Source organism: Triticum aestivum, chromosome 2A, assembly GCF_018294505.1.
Source record: "Triticum aestivum cultivar Chinese Spring chromosome 2A, IWGSC CS RefSeq v2.1, whole genome shotgun sequence".
NCBI classification, from domain to species: Eukaryota; Viridiplantae; Streptophyta; class Magnoliopsida; order Poales; family Poaceae; genus Triticum; species Triticum aestivum.
In genome coordinates, this window is record NC_057797.1 from 764,962,309 (window position 1) to 764,988,238 (window position 25,930).

The following is a 25,930-nucleotide window of genomic DNA, read 5'->3' on the forward strand; positions in this document are numbered from 1 at the left end:
CCCATATTGACTCCTACATATTCTACGAAGATCTTTATCGGTCAGACCGCATAACAACATACGTTGTTCCCTTTGTCATCGGTATGTTACTTGCCCGAGATTCGATCGTTGGTATCTCAATACCTAGTTCAATCTCGTTACCGGCAAGTCTCTTTACTCGTTCCGTAATACATCATCCCGCAACTAACTCATTAGTTGCAATGCTTGCAAGGCTTATAGTGATGTGTATTACCGAGTGGGCCCAGAGATACCTCTCCGACAATCGGAGTGACAAATCCTAATCTCGAAATACGCCAACCCAACAAGTACCTTTGGAGACACCTGTAGAGCACCTTTATAATCACCCAGTTACGTTGTGACGTTTGATGGCACACAAAGTGTTCCTCCGGTAAACGGGAGTTGCATAATCTCATAGTCATAGGAACATGTATAAGTCATGAAGAAAGCAATAGCAACAAACTAAACGATCAAGTGCTATGCTAACGGAATGGGTCAAGTCAATCACATCATTCTCCTAATGATGTGATCCCGTTAATCAAATGACAACTCATGTCTATGGTTAGGAAACATAACCATCTTTGATCAACGAGCTAGTCAAATAGAGGCATACTAGTGACACTCTCTTTGTCTATGTATTCACACATGTATTATGTTTCCAGTTAATACAATTCTAGCATGAATAATAAACATTTATCATGATATAAGAAAATAAATAATAACTTTATTATTGCCTCTAGGGCATATTTCCTTCAGCCACTTCTCCGGCCTTCCCTCGACGCGATCGTCAAGGATCAGAGGAGTAGCCTGTTCCTTGGATATGTCAAGCTTCCCAAGGGCCTCCTCAAGTTTCCTCCTGGCGGCACAGCCCGCCTGGGGATCGCTCCGCTCCCCCGAGCCCACAGCGCTGGGATCAGCCATGAGCCCAGAGAACTTGCCGCCCTTCTATCCCGCTTGCACCGGCGACGAGTCATTGGGCAGAGTTGGATCCACGTCAAACCCTAATCGTCTCCAGCGCCGCCACAGGTTTTAGGGTTTGGGGAAAACTAAATGGCTTGATTTGTTGTTGTGTATAAAAGGTCTTGTATTAGTTAACAGAGGGAGTAACTAAGGATGGGGCAATTAGTACGACTTGTGAAGATATGATAAATGAGGCCATACGGATTCCGTACACCACCAACTCCGAGGTTTTTGATTCATACATCCATCCGCTGTCAAGCATCTTTTTTTCCTTTTTTTCCGCGAATACGCATTGGATGCATATCATTTCATTGATAGGGAAAGTAGACTTACAGAGAGGCGGTGAATCTCACACTACATACACTAAGAGGCGTAGCGGAGAGACGCAGCGAGCAGGGGAAGGGTTTCTCAGCCCAGTACAGTACATCCATCCGCTGTCAAGCTGGCGACCAAAGTCGGAGTGACCAAAATAAATTTCTTGGCCTCGATTGGACAGTAACAGACTAACAATGGAGCTGCCCACAACGTTACGCATGCAGCACCATAGTGTTAAGTTAACATTCAAAATGCTTTCGTAGATAGAGAGAACATTATCTTGGATGTTTGTTACGGGATAAGAGCATTTTCCACTGGGTTTACCAAACCCGTTTACTATCTAGTGAAGATTCAAAAGACTTGCTATGGATAAATGCATGAACATGTTCACTAGATTCAAACGACTTGCTATGGCTATATTTTGTGCAAATTACGGTACATGAACATGTTCCGCCAGATTTTCTAGGATAACTGCCTTGTTTTCTGTACGTATTTTGCCGACTTGGGGTTTTCTAGCCATTTTGGCCATCCAGCTGGGGAGAGGAGGGACCACATCGGTGATAGAGAGATTTCTAAGAGTTCCGTTGCAGAGTCTCCATTCTCACTATCTCAGTCTCGGCTATAGTCGCCTAATGTGAGTGGGCCGAGAGCAGGGTGTCACCCTGCTGGCTTGGCTCGCTCGGAGCGAGCAAGCCCACCCGGGTTTGAGTCCGGAGGTGACCCGGGGTGCTTAGAGAATTCCTTCTATAAAAATATACCTCCAAGGGCTAGTCTTGGATGGTCTTTTTTTTATGTGAGTGGACCTCAAGACTCACTAGGGAAATCCCACACCGCCTCGAGCAACAGTTCGGTTTGACGCCATTCAGTGGCATCCTATCCGAAGGCGTTGAATGACATGGTGTTGCTCTAGGTGCTCGACCTACCAAGGAACAACTTCAACAGCGATATCCCGGTGTCACTTTTGTAGTTGTAGTTAGTAAGATTAATTGAACTATTTCTCTCATCGAAGTCATTTCCACAATGACCACGAGCTTAAGATTAGCATGTGTATTTGGATGTCTACACCTCTCTGAATCGGCTTAGAGCATCTCTAAACTAACGCCTATAATTTAACTCCCTGAACTAACTCACAAACATAACCGTCAATAAATTCCAGGCATTAGGAGGCTTGTATCTAGCCCATCCCCAATCAGCTTAACTCCTTTTTTTAGTAACAACTTAACTCCTAAATATTTCTATACACGATGACAAATGGCCCCCACCTATCAGCCCATCTTTCACTAACCCCTTCTATGCTTGCTCTTCCAGAACACAACCGATGACTGTCGTTGCGCCTGAGACCGTCATGTTAGTGCTTGCTTCGCTCGCTACTTGGGATGCGTGGTGGTCGATGTGAGGACAAAAAGATGCGGCGAGCCGATTACCCATTGTGACAGAGCTCGAGCCTGCTGCGGCACTGCTCGGGAGGGGGCTCCCAAGTGATGGAGGTGAGTGAGCACTCGGGCGGCAATCTAGCGCAGGGTTGCCCAATGGCCCGGGCCTTGGCGGCAGAGGGACATGTAGGGATCACCACCGAGACGAAGCGGCTATCAGCCGATACATGTGCTAGTCTATGTATGTGTCCACATGCATATTTTGCCTAAGGATCCATTTAGAATAATAATCACATATATTTAGAATAGGTTTTGACTGGCAAATCACATATTCGTCGACTAATTCATAAGGTATTACTCAAAACATAAATCATGAGCAGGCTGAAAATAATAAAAGAAAACTTTATTATTACTCTACCAACACGCAACCCCCACGCTGGGACTGCCGCTGCCACTGGTGACCCCGCACAAGTCGAGGTTCATCTCTTCCTCCTTCAGAATCCCCTTGCTTTGTCTAGTTTGGAAGAAAAAAAATCAAATCAGTGGTATGATGCATGCTATTTTAATTTAAATTAGAAAATTCCCATACATCTTTGTATGATTTGTATCTTAAATCAGATGAGGTTTCTAAAGGACTTGAGATATAAGTTATCAGTAATACTAATGAACACAAACAATCATTTTAAAAAATGAACACAAATAGTAGGTTGCATGGGAAGCATGCAAATGCGTTTAAGAAAAAGATAATATACTTCATAATTGCCTACTTCTATTGCAAGGGACATAAGAACTTCATTTAGTGTAAGAATATGAGAGCAAAAGGGAAGTGAAGAAGCGCATGAAATGCATTTTCATTTGTTTTGGCAAGCATAGTTGGATTCCCCCCTACACAATCAACATCAAGGAGGGAGTTAAGTCATGAGGCGTGTCCCATGGGAGGCAAGTTAGAGGAGCAAAGCCCGGGAGTGAGTTAAAATAGACTCACATTCTTCTCCTAACTTTTTGTATTCAGTCAAAATAATTAATCCTAAGAAATAAATGTATACCATTCTCTATTGAAACATTTTAATATACTACCTTAAATACTAATTTTAGTTTTTTTTGCATGGTAATTTTAGTTATAACTAGTTGAACTAAAAAAGTGATCTTGCTCTTATGTATTATAAGACATGTATTTTCATACATTTGCCTTGGTACATACTAAAACAATGTTTTGTCACAAAATATTTTCTATCTTATAGTTAAGCTTGATTAAAAATATTTAATTGCATTTACTTTCACACTAAATCTACTCAATCAGATGTATCATGTTACTCCAAAAACTATTTTTAAATATATATATATATATATATTTTTATTTAGTTTCAATGGAAGAAAATGTTCCAGCCCTAAATTTTGTACACAACTTGAAGATGCGAAACCAATCTAGTCCTCACGAACCGAACTCAATCCATTAAGCATGCTCAATCCTGGACGAGGGGGAAGGCCCCCTTCGGCGAGGGATAAGAAGGGTGTCTGGACCCTGAACCCTAGTTGGGGGATGCAAGATGGGAGAGTATGGATGGCATTTTTTTATGTAATAACAGAGAAGCATAGGGCACGCTTTTGCGGGAGGATGAGAAACTGGTGGAGCTTGTCGGAAGCTGGTGTGGACGAGCTTCTTGCCCGCAGTGCATTTCGGAGACCAACTTCTCCGAAGCCCAAGCCGAGAAATTAAGTTGTTTGTTTGAGTTTCTGCTTTTAGGGGGCTAAAAGCAGCAAAAGCATAAGTAAAAGCCCAAACAAACAAGCCATATTAAGCTAAAAAAAAGCTCCAAAACAATTTAGCTAGACGTACTGCAGGTTGATTCTAAAAACGATGAGGGGTTTTCCTGCAGACGTTATGATGGACCAAGAAAAAAAAAGGTTTATAGATATCCCAACTGACAACAACACGTACGAGAGCTAGGTGAAAAAAAACATGGCAACACGAGAGCGATCTTAAAGCAAGGGACGACTCCGCCGCCGTCTACATACCTCGCCGCAGCGGGCCTTCCCTCTCCCGATCGATCCATGGGGATCCATGCCGCCGCGTGCACCACGAAGCAGTGGCTGCGGGAGCTCTTTACACCTCCGTGCGCACGTACGTACATAACTGCTCCCCGGCCCGACCGCATCTCTCTCCTCGGAGCAGTTTAATTCTGTTCTAATTGGTCAAGTCTCATTGCAGATGGTGGATCAGCCTGCCGGCGACGTGAACCTGTGTTTGACAAACTCCCCGTGGTATGTAACATATGCATTAATTAATTCCTGGCCGGTAATCAAGTGTTTGTAGTTAATTACAAGTAAAATATCTAGCACGGTATGCATTCAATCTTATTATGACTTTAGATGTGAATTCAACATATACAAAGATACGCCCAATTATGAATTTTTTTTACATCTTCTCGTGAATAAACTGGTTTGCACTGTGCAAATTCCTCAATGTCCTGACATGTAGTATCTTGCAAGCATATATGCATGCTTACCAAGGAAATCTTCAAGGCTCGCCGTAGATCTGCCACGAAACGCAGTTACATAGATTTAACCCAGTTGATGCACCCTCATCATCAAAATTGCAAATAAATTTACTTTGTTTCGTTGGCTTTGTGTGGTTGTGTTTCTGAACTTTACTTTGTTTCGTTGGCATTGTGTGCGTCTTGCTATGCAGGACCTCCCCTCAATGCAATGATTAAGTCAATAAAGCTCCTATTATAAAACAAACATATATGTGTGCGGGTGCTTGTTTTATTCAAATTAACAACAAATCAAGTCAGCACGCGTTTATTACTATCTGTGGTCTAACCGTCGAAATTTTCAACCTTGGTTCTGTAGGACATCATACATCATATACATTCCCTCTTGCCAGTGCGAGATGCTGCTCGTGCTGCCTGCGTGTGTCGTGGATTTCTGCGTTCCTGGAGATGCTATACCAACCTCACTCTCAGCGTGGAAACACTTGGGTTGACTGGCAAGAAATATAAGGACGATGCAGATATCTTTCTTATGGACGCAAAAATTCTTATCAACGTAGTTGACAAAATTCTTAGGAACCACTCCCGCCATGGGATGGAGATATCCAGACTTGATCTTGAGCTCTACCCTTGCAAAAATATCGACGCGTCGTACCTGGACAGATGGCTCCAAATAACTGCTGTTCGTCCGGGGATCAAAGAACTTAAGCTTGTGTTGTGTAGATCCATGAAGAAAGAGTACATCTTCCCATGTTCGGTTTTGTCTAATGAGGCGGCTGCAAGTTCAGTTAGGTCTCTTGAACTCCATGCTTGTGCTTTTCATCCGACAACAACACTTGGCTGGTTGAGTAGATTGGAAACATTATGTTTGTATCGAGTCAACATTACTGATGAGGGATTAGGGCACTTGCTCTCCAAATCTTTCAGTTTGGGGCAGATTGATATCATCAATTGCAGTAAGATAATATGCTTGAAGATACCATGTACGCTGCAGAAACTCAATGTCCTCAAAGTTAGCTGGTGTGGGAGGTTGCAGGCGGTAGAGATCAATGCTCCCAACCTCTCCACTTTGCACTTTATTGGGGCCCTAGTAGAAATCTCAGTTGCGGATCCTTCGCAACTTCAGGATGTGCATTTGATAGGTCCATCCCACTTGCTGTCTTATGCTCGTGCAAAGCTTTCATACACCGCGCCAAATGTCAAGAGCCTATCCTTGATCTCTCTTTGGGAGGTATGTGTTGGTTTTTACTCTTGTACCAATATGAAAAGCATAAGGTATGATATGATATTTTCCATATGAGCAATCTTTTTTTTTGCGGGAATTCCATAAGAGCAATCTAAAGTCCCAAATTCAATTTCATAATTCTTCATCCAATAGTTGTGGGCATAATTGTCGTGGTCCCTTCTTTAATTCTTGGTATCACTCTGTACTGTTGAGAAGGTGCTCATGCTTAAAGAGTTTGTGTTTTACGTGCTGTTCTAATATTCTTCACTCAAAGAAATAGCATGGTGCTTATCATCGAGTTGTGCATGTTTCCTGAAAATAAAAATAAAAATTAGATCGAATTGTACAAGATATACGGGCTTATAAATTATGTGTCATTCAATAGATTTGATTTATTATTAATTAACATTTATTTAAGAGATGCACAATTACATGTTTTTATAGTTTTCTTTCACCACAATATCTTGGAAGAAAATTGAGGGCGGGCTCAAAGTAACGGTGTGAAAAAAAACACTGACTCTCAATTCTTTTTTTCAAAGGTCAAAATTTACCAGAATACTACTGAAAACATGTACTGTACTATGCACTAGAATTGTTTCAGAATTTTTTCAAAATATAAAATTTTGAACCGAAAATTGGTTATGTTTAGCAAAATAGCCAATATCTCAAAATCTTGCAACCCAAATTACCTCAGAATTTCCCAGATACTACTGGGCACACATAGTATTTACTGTAATTTTTTGGAATTATTTGAAACTTATCAAATGTTAGACTTTAGCAAAATTGCCATGGTTCGAACTATAATAATATAGTAATGGTAGCAGCCTCGTGCGTGCTCTCTGGGAGGATGGAAAGCAGCAACGGCCTCGTGCGAGCGAGCCAGCGAACAAGTGGTGTGGGGGCGTTTGGCTGGGCTGGGCCTTAAGTGTAGTAGAAAAAAAAAAGAATTGGCAGCGCTGGAGGGCAGGCTCGAGCCTGCTAAAGCCTGCCCTGTAGATTCGCCACTGAACATAAGTATACACGTTCCAATAAGAAACTAGTAAATTTCAAAAGAACTATTTTTCACGTGTGATTTGTGTTAGTCTAACATGGTTTACACATCGGTTGCTAGAGAAGTTATATAGGATCAACAGTTTTTTTGTATATAACACATGCATATTGGACGAACACGAGGCCTGATTGATCACCGGACCCTCTGTTCTTCAGAATGTCGATATTCCAATGATGCCCTCCAAGTTCCCCTACCTCACGAAGTTGACAATTGACATCCTAAGATCATTGCAAGGCTGCTTCATCAGGTTTGATGTCCTGTCACTGGTTTCTTTTCTCGATGCTTCTCCGGCCTTGGATTCTTTCACCCTACATGTAAGTCATATCTCTTAGTCTATAAATGATGTTACAAAAGGTTATCAAAGAACAATGGTATTGATGTCGATTGATCCTATATATCTATATCCAGGTAGGTCAGGATACCTTGAGACCTGATGATTCTGTTGTTGGAGGCGATAATGCTAATTACGAGAGGTGGCAGCCACAGTGCCGGCATGATCACCTCAGACAGGTGACGATCACAGGCTTTTGTTCATCAAAGAAGCTCGCTCAGTTTGTGATCTATCTCCTTGAGAGCAGTCCCCGGCTTGACTGCCTCACACTAGACACAACCCCTGGGCCTCGCTATAGTACGAAGTGTGGTATCACTAGAAAGCACACCTCCTCAAAAAAGATGGGTATATGCTGCCCAATGATGACCGAGAGTAATATAGCGGAGGCTCAGAGAGCTGTTGAGGTTGCGAACACATACATTGCAGGGAGAGTTCCCTCGGGTGTTGGATTCCAGGTCCTGGAGCCCTGTAGTGAATGCAACAATCCCAAGCGGCGGTAGATGTGGATGCTACTGTGGTTTGTCCTAAAGCTATTCACTTACATGTATACTTATTTTTGTTCAAAGTTCAAGCATGACCGGCAAGAGGATTATTTTATCGCCTTTGTGTGTTTTTTTCTTTTGAGAAATTGGCAGCAGCACATGTTTTCCTAAGAATAAATAGAGTCAAATCAATATATATACGCAAGAGCGGCTTGTTTTATTGATCACATGTTTTCCTGGCATTTGTTGTTAGTTGCTTTTCCTACAGTTCTTTTATTGATCACAATAGTGTTAATTATGGTGCTAATACTCGTGGGTAGGGTACTAGTAGGTGTGCTGATTGTTGTTTCTGTTTTTGCGTGCTGTTTACATGCCAGCCATTGGTCAATGACCATTCCACCGTCTTGTTCCAATCACTCCTGCTATTCCCACGGCTTGGTCATTTAGACGCAACCTCCCCAATACTGCTCTGTACATGGTCTAATTTTGCACTGCTGTTTCTATTGTCTCCCCATATATTTTCCAAGCAATGGAAGAATGTTATCGCACAGCGCTCCTATATGCAAGGACAGATAAAATCAAGTGGTGAAAAATGATTTGAACTGCAGTGAACCGAAGGCTACTTTTATCGGGATGCAGATAAAATCGAGTGGTGAAAAATGATTTGAACTGCAGTGAATCTGAGGCTATTTTTATTGAGATATATAAAGGCTGTAAATCGATTCGCTATAACACCGGCCTGGACCTTACCTTTATTCAGCTACTCCGCATCCGCAAGGCCGCAACTATCTTTTTGAAAGGAGGCTGCTGCCCGGCTTTAAACTGAAGCCCATACAAGCCAAGAGTACAACTGAACTTGAAAAAAAAAACGTTCGATACAAGCCAAAGGGTAAAAGGAGCACAGCTCCAAAGCTCAAAAGCACGCCTGAGATAACAGGTAGACGACGCTCCAGAGAAGCAACCCGCATTGAACCGCAGCAATCCAACGCCCACAGCTAGCTGGATTGTTGCACCCGGTAGATCGAAGAGCCCCTGTCTTTGCGCAAGCTGGAGATGAGACGATCAAGGAGCAACGAGTCCTTCTGCCTGCTCAATGGACTCCATGGCTGCAGGAATATCAGCGGTTTATATAGTCCGTCAGCTGGGTGCTTAAGAAAGATACCCTTGTGCAGGATTTTGTGGGTTAACTCCTCAAACCAGAGAATTTTGAGGAGTCAAAGGATGATGCTCTTAGCTATCTGCCTTGATGAGACATACTTTGATGCTGCGTGAGAGCATTGTCGCATTCTCTCACAGGTCACAACTGGTCTTGCTTGCTTGTTTACCATCACAAGTCTGCTGCAAAAAGGATCGCCTCCCTCATTAGTTCTGTTGACAAATTCAGCAGATTCAGAGCCAAACATCAAGACATGCTACAAATGGTGAGGCGATATTATATATATATATATATATATATATATATATATATGGGAATCATCCAGAATGAAGTACAACACTACAGCACAGATTATTTTTCTTACAGCTAGATACATAACAGAACACCAGGTACATGGTAAAGCGGCAAACTTAAGTTGTCTAAAAACCGGAAAGATGTTTTTCTTCGATCGATGGGGCCAGAGCTATTCACCAGCTAGCTAGCTGCTAAGGCCTAGGGTACTTCTGTCTGAAATTCAGTTCCAATGGTACAACATGTCAACGATGATAATTTAGGGTGATACGACTCTCTCGACGATGCTTCTGGCTGTTCCTTGATTTTGTGATTGCTTCTAGGTAGGTGTTGTGTAACAAGTCAACATGCACCACATGCATCATTGTGATGGTGCTGAGGTGAAGACGGCAGGCATCGATCTTCTTTTCCTGGCGTGCAGGTTTCTGGTGAACCCGCATTGTCTGTTGTTGATGCGGCCTTGCTCCTTGCATTCCGGACAGATTAAGGTAGCGCACTGCCCAGTCACCTTCTCCCCACGGACAATCTGATAAAGAGATGACAAAAAGAATATTGGCATAAGTCATACTAATATCATGAGATTGAGTGACTTGCAGAATGAGAAGTTGATATTATTGGGCCAATATACTAGTGGTGTAAAAAACGTTCTTATATTATGGGATGGAGGGAGTAGTATCGAGAGAGCTGGCGAGTTTAATTAGTTTGCAGATGGGAAGCCGGGTGGACTATTTATTACTGAGGACAAGAGAAAGTGGGGTAGAGTAGAGTTTTCACGTACAAATTTGCCGGACTCGAGGCTTTTGTAGATGATGAAGGTGTCTTGTGTCGCTAGATTATGGTGCTTTGTAAATTCTCCTGAGATTAAGACAATGCAATTCATCAGAAAACACATGTACATACTTACAAACGTTTGAAGTGTTTAGTTGACTCAGTCAGTGTTAAGACATACATACCAGTACTTTCCAAGACATACATTCTGCTCTTGTTGTTAGGCCAGTACCTGGGAAGTATCTCCCATCATCAGTGTGATATATAGTTATACATACATACAGTTGAACTAGTGAAATGAGGCAGATATTAACTCTCCAACGCTGCGAGACTATGATTTACGGAGTAGTCGCAGAGAAAATAATATATATTGCTCTGAACTAGTAATTACCTGAACTTAAAGTTCCATGTAACAGGAAGCCTCATGTCCTCCATCTTGAGTATCAGGCCATCCCTTTCAAGCAAAGCTGGAAGGTTAGCCTCGGCATCCCTCTGCAAAATTCAGTATATATATGTATATAGTGAGATTGCGAAGCAGCAAACAGATAGTAACTTTTATGCATGTTGATTAATTAGAGTAATATATGTATAGTGGGCAGCTAGCTAGCTACGTACGTACCTTTGGCAGTACAATTCTTCCAATATTTCCAACATCACTGTTGGTCAACTCCTTCCACACAACCATATGGTAGTCTTTACAGTTGAACCTCTGTAAATAGTTTTGCAGGATCAAATTCAAGTTAGTTCAGTGGGAATGCATCCACTTCGAACTGCAGCAACCTGATGATCTTATGTGTGGTTCAGCTTTGGATGCTTGAAAATTGCTTTGGCACCTTCTTCATTTTAATACAATACAATAAATTACAACAGCAGCATGTTTTGCTACTTGTCATAACTTACAACTCGATCGTAGGAACATCGATCAGGTTCCAGTTGTTTGCACAACAAGCTAGAGTCTAAATCTGGAACCAATTAGTGGTAAATTGATGGAATAATTTTCTAAGTATTATTAATCTATTGGAATATAAAGCAATCAATGCAGAATATATATATATATATATATATATATATATATATATATATATATATATATATATATATATATATAGCTTGTCTAGTTAACATAATGAAAAAAATCATGTACAGCAAAGAAGAGCATGCATATATAGTGAAGTAAATAGGACCTAGCTAGAAAGAAAGCATCATGCATGTTACTTACAGTAATGAAAATTTGCCGGCCCAGGTTGCTGAAGTTGTGATTCCCATCTAGCATCATGGCGTGATCTAGTCCACCACTGTTTTCACTTCCCATCTCAGGCGGGTCCTGGAAATTAATCTCACAGGCATGCATCGATCAGGTGTGTGCTAGCTCATGCTAATTAAACTTATATAAGCATATATAAATGATTTGCATGTTTCCTAGCTAGCTGTTGTTGTTACCTCTGAATTCTTCCTCTTCTGGGTGCGCCTCTTGGCCCTTCTGGCGTATCTGGACTCCTCGAATAATTGTGGAGGAGAGCGATTGTTTGGCACCGGAGATATTGGTTGAAAGCATTGAGCAGGTAGTAATGGTGGATCCACACTGAAGTTGGATACAAAGCCTGCAGCACGAGATCGATGTACAGAATGAATCAATGTGCAATAGTAGCATGAATGCAATTTAGATAGTCTGCAAAATAAATAAATTTTAGAAAATGTGTTTGCTTCGCAATCTATACCATCATAAAGCAAGCCCTTACAAAGTTGCTGGATTCAGCACAATGCTAAACTAAACAGTAGAAAAACTTGAATACCAAATAAATTCAACTATACATAACCCTTGCATATAATCAATCAAAGAGATTGAACCCAATGTTATCAGATTCGTAGAATTTATAAAACAGATCCACACAGCATGGATACCTGAATCTTAAACAGAAATTGAGAAAAAACTGCACAGACACATGTAATTAAATATATGTATACCTGAATTACCTTGCTGATGATTATTGTTGGCATTGTAGGTGATGGCTTGTTGGTGACCCTGCTGCTGCTGCTGCTGTATGCCATGAGGGTAAACACTGTAAGAGCTCGGCGGCGGCGGCATGAAGTTGTTGGGCCATGCAGTGGCGGAGCAGAGCCTGGAGCTCTGATGGTAGCCATTGTTGTTGCCGCTGTTGCTACCGCACGCGACAGACAGGATCGTGCTGTTGACGTTGTACATGGTCCAGTCCCCAAAACCCCCTGCTCCCATCGGGGCCTGCCGTGGCGCCGCGGCGACGCCGAGCTGGGGGGCGGGCGGCTGCCAGTGCTGGTAGTTGTGCGTCCCTGAAAATTATTAGCAAAGAAAAAACAGCATTAATCAAGGCCACAGTACACTAAACAACAAAAAACGCAAGGGAAAAGAAAAGGAAAGGAAGAACTAGCTAGCAGGTATGCCCTAATTAACAAGATGAAATGCGTGATTTAACACGCTACAAATGGAAAGTCCTGCCTGATCTAGTAAGTAGATTGTGCAGAATCTCGCTTCCTGCTGCAATCTTCCTCAGTGATCTGCTCCTCCCGGCCGGAGAGCGGCCAAGATTGCAGTCCTGGTGAAGAACAGAAAACCTAGAACGACATACGGATCTCGCGCACGCCCATGGCGGCGCGCGCAGCAGGGACACAGCGCGCGGATCCGGGCGCGTCAAAACCCTAAGCGAGTGGCCAGGAAGAAAGCCCTGGGATGGGAAGGGACAGATCACGGAGAAAACGATCGCGCCGGCGACGGCGACGACGGCGCACGGACGTACGAAGACGATGCAGAAAAGAAAGAAAAGACAAGATACTGACCGGTGGGCATCAGCAGGTTGGACTGGGCGCAGTGCGGCGGCGGCGGGGTCGGCGAGGGGGCCTGGACCTGGAGGGGCATTGGCTGCGGCGGCGCCTGGATCAGCGGGCCGGGCGGCCCGAACAGCTGCTCGAACTCCTGGTACTGGCGCTGCGCCAGAACGTTCGCCACGTCGCCGTGCACGCCGTGGCCGCCCACGGACGCGAGCAGCGCCTGGAACGACGCGTGCGGGCCGGCCCCCGGCACCGCCACGAAGTCGCCGGTCACGAACTCGCCGCCGGAGGAGTGCTGCGGCGACAGCGAGGAGGATCCGTTCGCGTCGGCCATGTCGTGCTCGCGCGAGGCAGCCAGCTAGCGCAGCCTCGTGCTCCGTGCGCTCTGGGTGTTTGCGTTCGGTTCGTTGTGGGCGTACACTGAAAGATAATGAGCGAGAGACGGTGGCCGGCCGTGGCTTTTGAAGAGGGGGGGGTATGCGGCGTGTGCTGCTCGCTAATTATTGAGAGATTGGGGGTGATTTTTTTGTAGGGGGAGCCATAATGGGAACATGGGAAACAAGGGAAATGGGGGTGTGGAAATGGAAATGTTGAGGGGTTTTGTGAGATGTGGGCAATTCAAACCTACCGAAATGGTGAAAACCAAGGTCTTGTGAAGCAATAACATGAGTAGGAGAAACCGAAGCACGCGAAGATTATCGGATAGTTCTCTAAATTTAAAGGATTATGGATTGACAGGTATCATGCGCCCACCGTTGAAGGAAGGCGAAGCGCGCAAAGTTTATCGGGTCTTTCTCTAAATCTAAAGAGTTGCGAATTGCCGGGTATCGTATGGCCACCGTTGAAGGAACGCGAAGCGCGCGAAGTTTATCGGATCGTTCTCTAAATCTAAAGAGTTACGAATTGTCGGGTATCGTACGACCACTGTTGAAGGAAGGCGAAGCGCGCGAAGTTTATCGGATCGTTCTCTAAATCTAAAGAGTTACGAATTGCCACGTATCGTACGGCCACCGTTGAAGGAAAGCGAAGCGCACGAAGTTTATCGGATCTTTCTCTAAATCTAAAGAGTTATGGAGGACCAGGTATCGTGCGGCCACTGTTGAAGGAAGGCAAAGTGCGCGAAGATTATCGGATCTTTCTCTAAATCTAAAGAGTTACGGAGGACCAGGTATCGTGCGGCCACCGTTGAAGGAAGGCAAAGCGCCCGAAGATTGTCGGATCTTTCTCTAAATCTAAAGAGTTATGAATTGCCAGGTATCGTGCCGCCACCGTTGAAGGAAGGCGAAGCGTGCGAAGATTATCGGATCTTTGTCTAAATCTAAAGAGTTACAGTACTAGGTATTGCGCACCTAAGGAATAGGGGGGTGTTGGCTCTTGCCTGGTCCTTCCCCCTCTCCTCGCCATTGTATCGCCGTAGTTTTGATGATGGGGTGATTGTGCGATTTTGTAGTTATACGTTTTTACGACAAAAAATTCTTTCCAATCTATAAGATCCGATTCGATTCGGTTTGATTGAATTCAATTTGATGGGTAGCCACACCCTCACTGGCGCCAACTGGTGAACCCGGATTGTGCGCTTTGATTCGTAGCCCGAATGTTAGGAAAGAAATTGCCGCTACCCCTTGAACGTGATAATTGGCGTGAAATGTGGGCCTTTCTATGACTCGCAAAGGTGTCACATGAATATGTCGTGTTTCGGTCGTCAAATCTGATTCTGGTGACCGTCTCTATACGAGGAAATTTCAAAGTGCTTCAAAAAGTAGGCAGGGGTTTTATCTTGAAAGCTCTTGTGAACCAATAATGTTATTGCTAACATTGTTGATCTTTTTCTGAAATCTAAATAGTTATGTATTTGGTATTGTGCTGCCAATGCAGAGGGACAAGGGTTGCGGCCTCTCACCGATCCCTCTTCCCTCTCCCCACCATTGCACGGCCACTTTGTTGATGAAGTAGTGACTGCGTGATTTTTCAAAATTATATGTTTTATAATGAAGGAGATCACGCCATTCGATTCGTCGGTAAGGATGGATCTGTGCGCACTCGTGAAGGTAGTCGTGCGCCCACTGGGCACCAACTATCGAACTTTGATTGTGAGCTTTGATTTGTAGGTCGGAATGTTAGAAAAGAAATTGTGGGTACCCCTAGCAGAGTAATTGGCATACCATGTGGCCCTTGCTATCAGGGGCGGGAGTAGGACTGGGCCAGGCCCCGGACCGGCTTCACTATACTGTAGCTACATGGCATTGGACAGTGCTTCTGTAAGCATGTGTGCAACCATCACGCCCCGGGCCGCCAGCTATCGGCCTATGATTGTGAGATTTAATGGGTCGGAATGTTAAGAAAGAAATTGTCGGTACCCCCTAGCGTGATAATTGACCCTTGCTATCAGGGGCGGAGGTAGGATTGGGCCAGGCCCCGGACCAGCTTCACTATACTGTACTGCAGGGCATTGAACAGTGCTTCCGAAAGCCCGTGAGGCCGTCGCGTCCCGGGCCGCCGACTATCGAACTCTGATTGTGAGCTTTAGTTCGTAGGCTGGAATGTTAGGAAAGAAACTTTCGGTACCCCCTAGCATGATAATTGGCGTGACATGTGGCCCTTGCTATCAGAGGTGGATGTAGGATTTGGGCCAGGTTTCGGACCGGCTTCACTATATTGTAGCTACAAGGCATTGACCAGCGCTTCCAATAGCCTATAAGGTTGTCATGCTCCGGGCCGCTAGCTATCGAACTCTAATTGTGAACTTTAATTCGTAGGCTCAAATGTAAGGGAAGAAATTTTCGGTACCCCGTAGCGTGATAATTGGCGTTACATGTGGCCCTTGTTATCGGAGGTGGAGGTTTGATTGGGCCAAGGCTCAAACCAGCTTCACTATGTTGTAGCTATTTGGTATTGAACTATGATGCTGAAAGCTTACTTGATGCCTTGGCCCAAGGCCGCCAGTTATCGTACTCTGATTGTGAGCTTTAATTTGTAGGTCAGAAAGTTGAGAAAGAAATTGTCGGTACCCCCTAGCTTGATAATTGGCCCTTGCTATCTGGGGCGGAGGTAGGATTGTGCCGGGGCCCAGACTAGCTTCACTATACTGTAGCTACAGAGCATTGAACAATGCTTCCGAAAGCCCGTGAAGCCATCGCGCCCTGGGCTGCCAACTATCGAACTATGATTGTGAGCTTTAATTATTCGTAGTCAGGAATGTCAGGAAAGAATTTTTCGGTACCCCCTAGCGTGATAATTGGCACGACATGCGGCCCTTGTTATCAGGGGTGGAGGTAGGATTGGGCCAGGCCCTGGACCGGCTTCACCATGCTGTAACTATATGGCGTTGAATGGCTCTTCTGAAAGCCTGCGCGCGGCATCACACCCCAGGCCATGACCCGATGTGCCTAGGGCTTCTCTTCGCCCTTGCTTGCTATAATCCGATAATGTGTCGCATGAATATGCCATGTATCGGCCGCCGAATAAGATTGTGATGACATTTCTATCCGAGGATAATACCCTCCCACTTCATAATTTTGGATGTTTTTTTTATCTCAAAGGTTTAGTTGATGGTAAGTTTGTATCAAACAGTAATGTTTGTAGGGAACATCACTGATCATTTCTAGAACTCGAAGAGTTAGTATTAGATAGTGTGCGGATTTGAAAAGGGGGGGGGTTGTCAGTCCCCCCCCCCCCCTCCCTCCACCATTGTGCGCCATTGTCTTTGGTGTAAAGCTTGCGAGGTTTTCTTATTATTATTTTTATGGTGAAAACGATTCTTATTTTGTATTCCAAAAACTTGTGCGTGCGATGGACTCATGGGCATCCATAGAGTCAACTTCATAGGCATTGGCGTCGTATAAACGAGTCTTTATTGTGTGCGCGAGAGGTACTGTCGCCACCCTCGAGATGATAATTGGAATGCCAACATGTGTTTTCACGTGTGCGGCGTGAATATGTCGGTTGAATGACGAATTCTATATTTGTGGCATCTCTATTCAAAAAAATTACCATCTACTTAAAAGGAAATAAGGGAGTTTCTACCCCAAATGGTATATCTTCCCAACTGCCCCCTATGTTGTATCAATGGTTCCATCTTAATATACTAATTTTATTAGGACTCATGAGCATATGGTTTTATAGGGAGTCATATTCACATACTTATTTTACATAGGGACATATATGCACGTATCCCACAAAATAAAACTATCAATGCACGCTATTTAAAAGTCACCTCGTTTGTTGTGCCGCGGATCCCACTCATGATAAGCCCATGACTCAGCCGGCGTGACAAGTGTCCCCTCAGCCCAGGTCCCATGACACCTGTCCACCGCCGCGCGCCACCCTCATGACATGTGGTCCCCGCCTCGCGCCGCCCGCGTGACATGTGGTCCCCACGGCCCCAGGTCCCATGACACCTGTCCACCGCCGCGCGCCGCCCCTCATGACATGTGGCCCCCGCCGCGTGCCGGCCGCGTGAGGTGTGGCCCCCGCCGCGCGCCGGACGCGTGAGGTGTGGTCCCCACAGCGCCTCCTCCAGCAGTAGCCCCACCCACCGCAGTGGAAACGCTCCATGAGGCCATACACGCTCCCTCTTTTGTTCTCTTCTTTGGTGCCGGGCCAAGCTTTGGCGTTCAATCTCTAGTGATTAATTGCGCAAAGGCTGCCAAAGATAGAGCTTATCAGTAGATGGATGGAAGCTTCGTCGCTAAGCCCAGAGATGCCCGTTTCCACTTTATCGTCGTGCATATTAAATCAGTACAGCTGCGGTGACGCGTCGATCGAACCAACCGTGAAATTTGAAATTTTGCCCGCAAAGAGTTCGAAATGAGAACGATCGAGATAATGTTCCTGGACAAATCTTTGTTGATCCCCTGTTACGCAGATACAACAGAGTTTTTTTTTTAACATAGTACAGACGCAGACGCGATAATCTCTGTAATAACCAATTCATACATTGCTAAGTGACACTGCTAAGAACCCTCAGAAAAAAAGTAACACTGCTAAGTATCTCCTCCCCTGTGCCTGCATCACACAGACCACTCACAGAAACACACCCAGTACCAATTCATCCAACCCGAAGGCGAACATCAAACAAACGACCACGACGACGAAACACGACACGATTACATATAATCCGCAACGTCCACAACACCATCTGTAATGTACAAGAGTTTATCATTATTCCTTTATTCAGACAATAACAGAGGATTTCACTGCAAGGACGGGCAACATGGAGAAGGTTCTGAGTTGGTCTGTCAGGAAGCCCAGCAGCATCGCTTAACAACGTCTATTTTGCAGCGCGGGGCCATCACCGGGACGGCGGGGGCGGCATCGGGTACATCGGAGCGCGGGGCACCACGGTCCCTGGGACCGGGGCGTGCATGGCGTACCCCATGTGAGGCGGAGCGGCGACAGGGAGCGTGACCGGGGTGCCGACGGCGGACACGAGGGGGCCACCAACCGGCTGCCCGATCGTGGTGCCGAAGGCGTCCACGCCTGGGGGCAGGTTCCCTGGCTGGTGCGGAGATTGCTTGGGGGACTTGCCGGGGACTGCGGCCTGCCCATTTGTGCCTGTGATTGGGCCCTGAGCGGCTGATGCCTCTCCGTTCACGCTGGTGATGTCGTGTATGCTTGATCGCCGCCTCTCCCTGTTCATCGAATTGAGGCGGATGAAGTACTTCTGCGCGTGACTGGCGACCTGAGTGGGCGTCCTTGAGATGACGAAGTTCCTTGAGATGCTCCTCCAGTCACCTTTGCCATACTTTTCAAGTCCAAGAAGGAACAGCCTGCAGGTTCGGAATCAGGTCATAGCATAGATCAGTGGCTGGTAAAGATAACCCTGGAGGAGGCAGTATCCATCAGTTTGCAACCGCACACTTCTCCTTAAATATTTAAATGCTGTCAGTACTGAAATTAGCTTCTCGAGTTAATTATGAATAACATTACCTATTCAGCCACTGAAATGATCACAACCACTGATCATCTACTTTGGAATTTCACAAGAACGACAAATGACAGAAATATGTGGACTACTTCTAATGGTACATATAGCACATGCCCAAACAAACATGTGCTTTCAGGGTTGAAACTTCAACACAGAACACTGAATAATTCATTTGCCCAAAAGGTGCTATATATACACCAACTGATGAGAAACCATATGTAGAATTTATAGAAGCAAGGAGCAGAACTTCTAAAAGAAGCACACCATTACGTAGTGCTACAGAAAATGTGAAATGCTTGATGATGTACTTGAATTCACATTTAGAAGGAAAGAAATGTACTCCCTCCATCCCATAATGTAAGACGTTTTTTGACACTACACAAGTGTCAAAAAACATCTTACATTATGGGACAGAGGGAGTACTGTACAAGGTTCCATATCTGAAATATATTGACTCAACTAAATGGAAGTTGAGTTTTACTTGCCACAATAAGTTCAATTTCTAACATTTTAGTATATTTAGGATAGCAAACTAGCATGAGAAAATGTACTAAAATCAGTCAACCCAGACAATGAAAATAAATGTGTGAAGAAATAGTCCAAAGGGTTCCTTCACTTAAACAATTAAATCTGTTTAGTGCCTAGAACACATTTGAAAAACCCTTTTTCCATGAGTAACCACAGTTCTGAGTTTCTGACATCTGAGTAAAGATTTTTCATGCACAAGGTAACATGTGACAAACTAAAGTTGTTAGTCCAACAAAATGTCAGAACATACACAATGTACAGCTCAAGGATGCAACTCCAACAGCCACGCATTTAACCAATGTTCAGAAGCAGTTCACTACTCAAGGATTGCATAATCATAAACAGATTGCATGCCAAATACAATAGTTATAGATACTGCCAAACTAACAAAACAACAACAGCTCCGTTACATAAACTCCAGCTGAAAACAATCATGCAATAGAGGCCCTGAATCTACGAACAACCACGCAAGACGTGAACTAATCTACAAAATACGACAAACCTACACGCACCCACTCTCCAATAGAAAGCAGCAGGAGGAGGACATCTTAAGAGCAAATTTTCAAAACACTCAGGGCATTACGACAACTACACGAGTGGATCAGCAGAATCGCCAGTCAAATAGTAGTGACATTTTAGCTCCTAGGCGACCCAATCAATCAAACTTCTAAGTATAACTCAAAATTATTCGATGAACAGATCTAAAGTAAAAAAAAAAGTGGAGCAAACATGTGCTCGCTCCTCCGCAGACAATAAAACAAAGGCTGGAGGCACGAACCTGTGCTCATCCTCGGTCCAGAGGATCCCCTTCCGGCCCTCCTGCTTGACAGACTTGGATGACCCCTTCTGCCCATGCCCTCCCCGTCCTCCTCCTACCCTGCCGCCGCCCTTCTTCCCGCCGGAGCCTCCCTCCTCAGGACTCCCGCCGTCAGTGTACACAGGCAGCGGCACCCGGCCCGCCTCGATGGCGTCCACATCCGCCACCAACAGCTCATAGTGCCGCTTGATCTCCTCGGCTGTCTTCCCCCCAACAGCATCGGCTATCTTGTTCCACACTGCCTCACCCTCCCCAAGATCCACCAACACCAGTGCATTCTCAAACGCCTTGTTCTGCTCCCACGTCCACCCTCCGGGCCCGGACCCGGATCCGGACCCCTTCTTCACCTCAACGACGCCAGCCATGTTGTTCCACACGGCCTCCCCCTCCTGCAGATCCACCAACGGCAGCGCATTCTCAAACACCATGTCCTGCTCCCACATCCACCCTCCTGACCCGAACCCGAACCCCCCCTCAGTCACCATGGCCGACATGTTCCCCGGCCCCGAAGAAGAAAGAGAGAAAAAACTAGATAGCTCTACAGGATTCGCCGGGCGGCAATAGGGGTCAGAGGTTCCGCAGGATTGCGGCGGTGAGATATGGGTGAAGGAGAGGGGGGAGTGGGCCTGGAATTGCTGCAGATTTAGGCTAATAAATTGGTGTGTTTCGATAAGAGAGAGAGAGAGAGGGCAGGGGAGCGGAGGAGCAGCTTTACGGGTGCCAGCAGGACAAACTATGACAAAAACTTCAAACCTACATGGATCCATTCTCAAATGGAAAGCAGCGGCGGCGGCAGCAGCACATTTAAAGAACAGATTTCCAAAATATATTCAGCACATTTAAAGAGCAAATATCCAAAGTAGATATCTCTACAGGATTCGGTGGGCGGCAATAGGGGGTCAGAGCTTCCTCAGGACTGCGGCAGATAGATATGGGAGGAGAGGGGGGAGGGGGCTGGAATTGATGCAGGTTTAGGGTAATAAATTGGGGGCTTTTGATAAGAGAGGCGGGGGAGCAGAGGAGCAGATTTACAGGAGCCAGCAGGATAAACTACGACAAACCGTCAAACTTACAGGCGTCCTGTCGCAAATGGAAAGCAGCAGCAGCACATTTAAAGAGCAAATTTCTAAAATACGCAGCACATTACGACAATTAAGTGGGTCAGCAGAATCGCCAATCAAATACCAGCAGTGATGTTTTAGCTCCTACCCAACACAACCCACCAATCGATCAAACATCTAAGCAGTACCGCTCAAAATCGCTCGACGAACGGATTTAAGGTGAGACAATGGAGCGCAAAATGTGCTCGCTTCGCTGTGCAGACACTAAAGTTGCTTGCAGAGCATAGCCCTAATTTCCAAATACGCACAAGGCCGCAAAAGGGAGCTCTACTGACGTACTCACACCACAGTAGAATGAGAGCAGGTAAGAAGCTCTCTAAGACTAGTACCCTGAGAGCAAGCATCAGACTTCCAGCATGCTCCCTAATATCATAGGAACATTACACGGATCAGATTCTCTAACAAAACAGTCAATTCAGCAATCAATCAATCAATCACACGAATTAATCCTCCATCCAGAGCAGCCAGCAACTCAATTATTCGGTCAACGGGAGGAAAACGAAGGAAGGCAGGAGCGAACCTGTGCTCGTCCTCGGTCCAGGCGATCCCCTTGCGGCGCTCCTGCTCGGCAGACTTGGACGAGCCCTTCTCCCCGTGGCCGCCCCCTCCTCCGCCGCTCTTCTTCCCGCCCCCGCCGCTGCCCCCAGCCCCGCCGCCGGAGCCCCCCTCGTCGCCGTCGCCGGCGTAGACGAGCAGCGGCACGCGGCCGGCCTCGATGCCGTCCACGTCCTCCACGAGCAGCTCGTAGTGCCGCCGGACCTCCTCGGGCGTCTTGCCCTCGACGGCGTCGGCTATCTTGTCCCACATGGCCTCCCCCTCCTCCTCATCCACCGTGGCCAGCGCGTTCTCGAACGCCTTCTCCTGCTCCCGCGTCCACCCGCCGGCCCCGGCACCGGACCCCTCCTCGCCGCCCCCGCCGCCGCTGCTGCTCGCCTCCTCCGCCGCCATGGCCGGCCGCGGACCTGTTCCCCGGACGAAAGAAGAGGAAAAAAGCAACCTTGGCAGCGCTCCGCGGGGCTCGCGGGGCGGCGGCGGGGGTCAGTCGGCCGGACGGATTGCGGCGGCGGGATAAGGAGCGGGGGACGGGGGGAGGAAGAGGCGGATTTGGTGTCGCTGCGGGCTCGTGGGGAATAAATCGGGGGTTTCGCGAAAAGGGAGAAGGGGAGGAGGCGGAGGAAGGAGGGAGATCTACCGCCGCCGCCGGAGGAGGATTTGTTACCGCGGGGCCGGGCGAGATATTTTCCTTTCACCGCGGCGCGGGGGCGGGGCAGTGACTGCGGTGTCGGGCCTCCCGTGTCTCTGGGGGGAGGGGGAGTGGCGCGGGGAGGAAGGAGACAAGCGGGGCTGGCTGTGGCTCCTGCCTGGTGGCCGCTGGCGACGCGGCGGCCGGGCTTTTTTCTTTTTCTTTTCTTTTCTTGCTCGTCGGAGGCGCCGCGGCGGCCGCCGGATTTTATTGTGGTCCTGGTTAATGGCCGCCTGAACGTGACTTGATCGACATATAAATCATTTCCGGTTCTATAAAAGGGTAATTACGTGGAGTATGTGTGCATGTGTCACATTTTTTGCAAAACAGGTTTTCGTCTCGCTTTATATTACTATATATATATATATATATATATATATATATATATATATATACAGTTTTGCTAAAGCACATAAAGATGTGCCATAAGTATTGCACATCTAAGCCATATGTCATTGATCTTACATTAAGATTCGTGTCAATATTTTTTTCTTTTTCTTTTATGCTTGATTCACTCACTTAGATGTGCAATAATTAGAGCATATCTAGATGTGCCCTAGACACACCCATATATATAATCAAGCAAATCATCAGTCCATATAACAAGTTCACGCATGAAAGAAAATAATGAATCTATTGAGGCACCAACACACACATGCAAAAAAAATGCAGAGTGGGGAAGCCAATACAAGGCTCTATGAAGCCGACGAATCAATGGCTAGGAGGCGAAGAAAGTCGGTGTTCTGCCGCAATCAAAGAATCCGCCGTGTCGTCTAGCCGATCTCTGTCTCATAGGCTTAGAAAGCGGGTGTTCGTGCTGCAAGAAGGCATGGGATTTGAACATAGGGTCGTTGGCACGTCGTAAAAAAGACCCGTTCGATGACCATCTTGTTACGCTTTGTACGAAGGGTTCAGGTCATTGTCGCGGGCACTAACAAGAAGAGGCGTCTCCTCCTTCCGGCATGGTTGGCCTGAGTTTACAGGAAGACAACTGGGTTCGATCCTGCCACTCAGACCTAGAGCATCCCAGACAAAACTTCAAAGCCAGACACGATAAGCCGAACCAACAAGAAAGAACCTTGGCGGGGCCAAGTGTTAGGAAATAATGTCGGAAGTGCCCGGCAGCACCGCGGGAGGGCCACACGCCCAAGATACAGTCTCCTTGGCGGAAAAGGTTTGTCGGAACGAAGAAGTTCCAACTCCCATTATAGGCGGTCGAGGTAACAAAAAAAGCATCAGGTTCATGCATATCACAAAAAGATCAAGGGACTCGGCGCGAAGCGAAAACCTACCAAGCCACGGACGGCTCCGGCCAGAAGAGGACCCTTTCTCCATTGCTTATGGAGACGTTGAGCCCATGGAGAAACTCATGTTTTATCGAGTAGAGGGGCTTCCAGATCTAGGAACTCTTCATATGATCGTAAGCGAGAAAAGGGCGAGGTATTTCACTTTAATAAGTTGCAATCATAAGTCCATGACACCCATCTCAGCATAAGGGTCACGTTCATGCGGTGGGATGCGAGAATACCTAGACCCCCTAGGTCATTACGCAAGCAGATTTCAGCCACTTCACCATATGGTATTTTTGGCGCACATTGGTCGTTTGCCAGAAGAATCACGATACATCCCTATCAAAGGAGCTATGCACCCCTTTCGGCAAGTATACATCCCCATAATATACATGGGAGACTACAGTGACAAGATTCGATAAACATGGATTTACTCCCTTTGGAAGTGAATCTCCCACGTCAGGGCTCCATCTTGGACACAAACCACTGCATAAAGCGGGTCAAATTCCCGGATCAGGAGCAACGGACCAGGATCTTATAATCAGACAACATAATCCACATGTATGCCACGAGGAAGGACGACAACCTACAAATAAGGTTGTTCGTAATCCGTTGTTCATCCACGGGTGAATACCACATGATCATAACCTTGCTCTTATCGAAGTTGATCTTAAGGCCTGATCAACATGGTCTCAAAGCAAAGGACAAGGAACTTGAGATTGATGGTATATTGTTTTGACCCCTCCCCCATGATCATGGTATCATCCACATACTGGAGATGAGCACACCACCTCCAGAGAGAATATGTCAAACCACACCCGAGATGCGGCCGACCATCATAGCTTTATTCAGGATGGCCACCAGGGCGCCAACCGAAAGGTTAAAGAGGAGGAAGAAATAGGATCTCCCTACCTCAACCCATGCCAAGACCTACAATTTGGGCTCACCTTCCCACTAAAACATTGATGGCGGTGCTACCACTAATGACTATCTACAAGCTCCAATAACACAAATGATCATCGAACAACCCCCTCCACTCATGGACTTGGTGAAGAAAGGAACAATCTAGGCAATTGTAAGCCTTTTGGAAATCTAGTTTAAAGAACACACCCTTTTGTCACTAAACCGTAACCTCATGACCAATTTCATGAAGTGTCAAAATCCCATTGTGAATATGGATCCCCAGAAGAAAGACGAACTGTAAGGGTGTGTAAGGCATTCAACCACAGGGGGAAAACGCATCACACCCACCTTAGAGAGGATCTGTTGGAGGAGCGGGGGATACTGGTCACCGTGATCGGTCTAAAGTGACAAATATCTGCTGCCCCAACTAGTTTGAGCATCATGGTAACCACACAGAAGTTCTGACGGGACGTGTGCAGTGTCCCAATGTAGAATTCTTGGAACATTGGCATATATCACCGCCTGAGGATGCCCTTCAAACTTCTGGAAGAAGGAGGTCGTGCGGATCTAGCGTAGAACTAGCCTTCATCTCCGCAATAGCTTTGACCAACCTCCTCAGGAAAGAATGGGAGAGTAAGTTTTTGCATTCGTCTTAGTTGATACCTGATACGTCCATTTTAGATCATTATTTATTACTAATTTAACTTATTTCAATGTTATATTTCATAATATGATGCAATTCTGATGCCTTTTCTCTCTTAAAATGCAAGATACATCAAGAGAGGGGGATTACCCGTAGCCGGAAATCTGACTTGAAAAAGCAACATCAGAGGTAGCAATTCCCCGGAGCACAAAATGAA

At 46.0% G+C, this 25,930-nt stretch overlaps 4 protein-coding genes across 6 annotated transcripts; 1 reads left to right on the forward strand and 3 right to left on the reverse strand.

Moving 5' to 3' along the window:
* Nucleotides 1-4,573: 4,573 nt before the first annotated feature.
* LOC123186566 (uncharacterized) lies at nt 4,574-8,446 on the forward strand. 2 transcript variants are annotated; one of them, XM_044598306.1, is made up of 4 exons: nt 4,574-4,767; nt 4,855-4,907; nt 7,569-7,727; nt 7,822-8,446. In XM_044598306.1, the coding sequence occupies exons 1-4, from the start codon at nt 4,698-4,700 to the stop codon at nt 8,242-8,244; spliced, it is 705 nt and encodes a 234-aa protein (XP_044454241.1). In that variant the 5' UTR covers nt 4,574-4,697; the 3' UTR covers nt 8,245-8,446. The 2 variants fall into 2 exon arrangements, with proteins under 2 accessions (XP_044454241.1, XP_044454240.1); XM_044598305.1 differs by lacking the exons at nt 4,574-4,767; nt 4,855-4,907 and adding an exon at nt 5,504-6,368.
* Nucleotides 8,447-9,997: 1,551 nt separating this feature from the next.
* Nucleotides 9,998-13,674, reverse strand: LOC123186567 (putative B3 domain-containing protein Os04g0676650). 2 transcript variants are annotated; one of them, XM_044598307.1, is made up of 9 exons: nt 13,253-13,674; nt 12,407-12,748; nt 11,882-12,042; nt 11,661-11,765; nt 11,061-11,150; nt 10,833-10,933; nt 10,627-10,673; nt 10,452-10,528; nt 9,998-10,199 (listed from the first exon to the last, which is right to left on the reverse strand). In XM_044598307.1, exons 1-9 carry the CDS (start codon nt 13,575-13,577, stop codon nt 10,035-10,037), a joined length of 1,413 nt encoding a protein of 470 aa, XP_044454242.1. In that variant the 5' UTR covers nt 13,578-13,674; the 3' UTR covers nt 9,998-10,034. The 2 variants fall into 2 exon arrangements, with proteins under 2 accessions (XP_044454242.1, XP_044454243.1); XM_044598308.1 differs by having other exon boundaries at nt 12,416-12,748; nt 13,253-13,673.
* A 4,384-nt stretch (nt 13,675-18,058) lies between these two features.
* Nucleotides 18,059-22,973, reverse strand: LOC123191035 (transcription factor SRM1). Its single transcript, XM_044603791.1, has 2 exons — nt 22,156-22,973; nt 18,059-19,011 (listed from the first exon to the last, which is right to left on the reverse strand). Exons 1-2 carry the CDS (start codon nt 22,581-22,583, stop codon nt 18,534-18,536), a joined length of 906 nt encoding a protein of 301 aa, XP_044459726.1. The 5' UTR covers nt 22,584-22,973; the 3' UTR covers nt 18,059-18,533.
* LOC123191036 (uncharacterized) lies at nt 19,019-22,149 on the reverse strand. Its single transcript, XM_044603792.1, has one exon. The coding sequence runs from the start codon at nt 21,279-21,281 to the stop codon at nt 20,382-20,384; it is 900 nt and encodes a 299-aa protein (XP_044459727.1). The 5' UTR covers nt 21,282-22,149; the 3' UTR covers nt 19,019-20,381.
* Nucleotides 22,974-25,930: the final 2,957 nt, after the last annotated feature.

Excerpts from the sequence above, each read along its gene's own strand:
- LOC123186567 (XM_044598307.1), bottom strand. The coding sequence starts at position 13,577 with ATGGCCGACGCGAACGGATCCTCCTCGCTGTCGCCGCAGCACTCCTCC. Across the intron at positions 11,766-11,881 it reads AGAAGAGGAAGAATTCAGAG|GACCCGCCTGAGATGGGAAG; the intron begins GTAACAACAACA and ends ATTAATTTCCAG. Across the intron at positions 10,934-11,060 it reads GAAGAATTGTACTGCCAAAG|AGGGATGCCGAGGCTAACCT; the intron begins GTACGTACGTAG and ends TGAATTTTGCAG.
- LOC123191036 (XM_044603792.1), bottom strand. The coding sequence starts at position 21,281 with ATGGATCCATGTAGGTTTGAAGTTTTTGTCATAGTTTGTCCTGCTGGC.
- LOC123191035 (XM_044603791.1), bottom strand. The coding sequence starts at position 22,583 with ATGGCGGCGGAGGAGGCGAGCAGCAGCGGCGGCGGGGGCGGCGAGGAG. Across the intron at positions 19,012-22,155 it reads TGGACCGAGGACGAGCACAG|GCTGTTCCTTCTTGGACTTG; the intron begins GTTCGCTCCTGC and ends CCGAACCTGCAG.
- LOC123186566 (XM_044598305.1), top strand. The coding sequence starts at position 5,670 with ATGGACGCAAAAATTCTTATCAACGTAGTTGACAAAATTCTTAGGAAC. Across the intron at positions 6,369-7,568 it reads CCTTGATCTCTCTTTGGGAG|AATGTCGATATTCCAATGAT; the intron begins GTATGTGTTGGT and ends TCTGTTCTTCAG. Across the intron at positions 7,728-7,821 it reads TGGATTCTTTCACCCTACAT|GTAGGTCAGGATACCTTGAG; the intron begins GTAAGTCATATC and ends ATCTATATCCAG.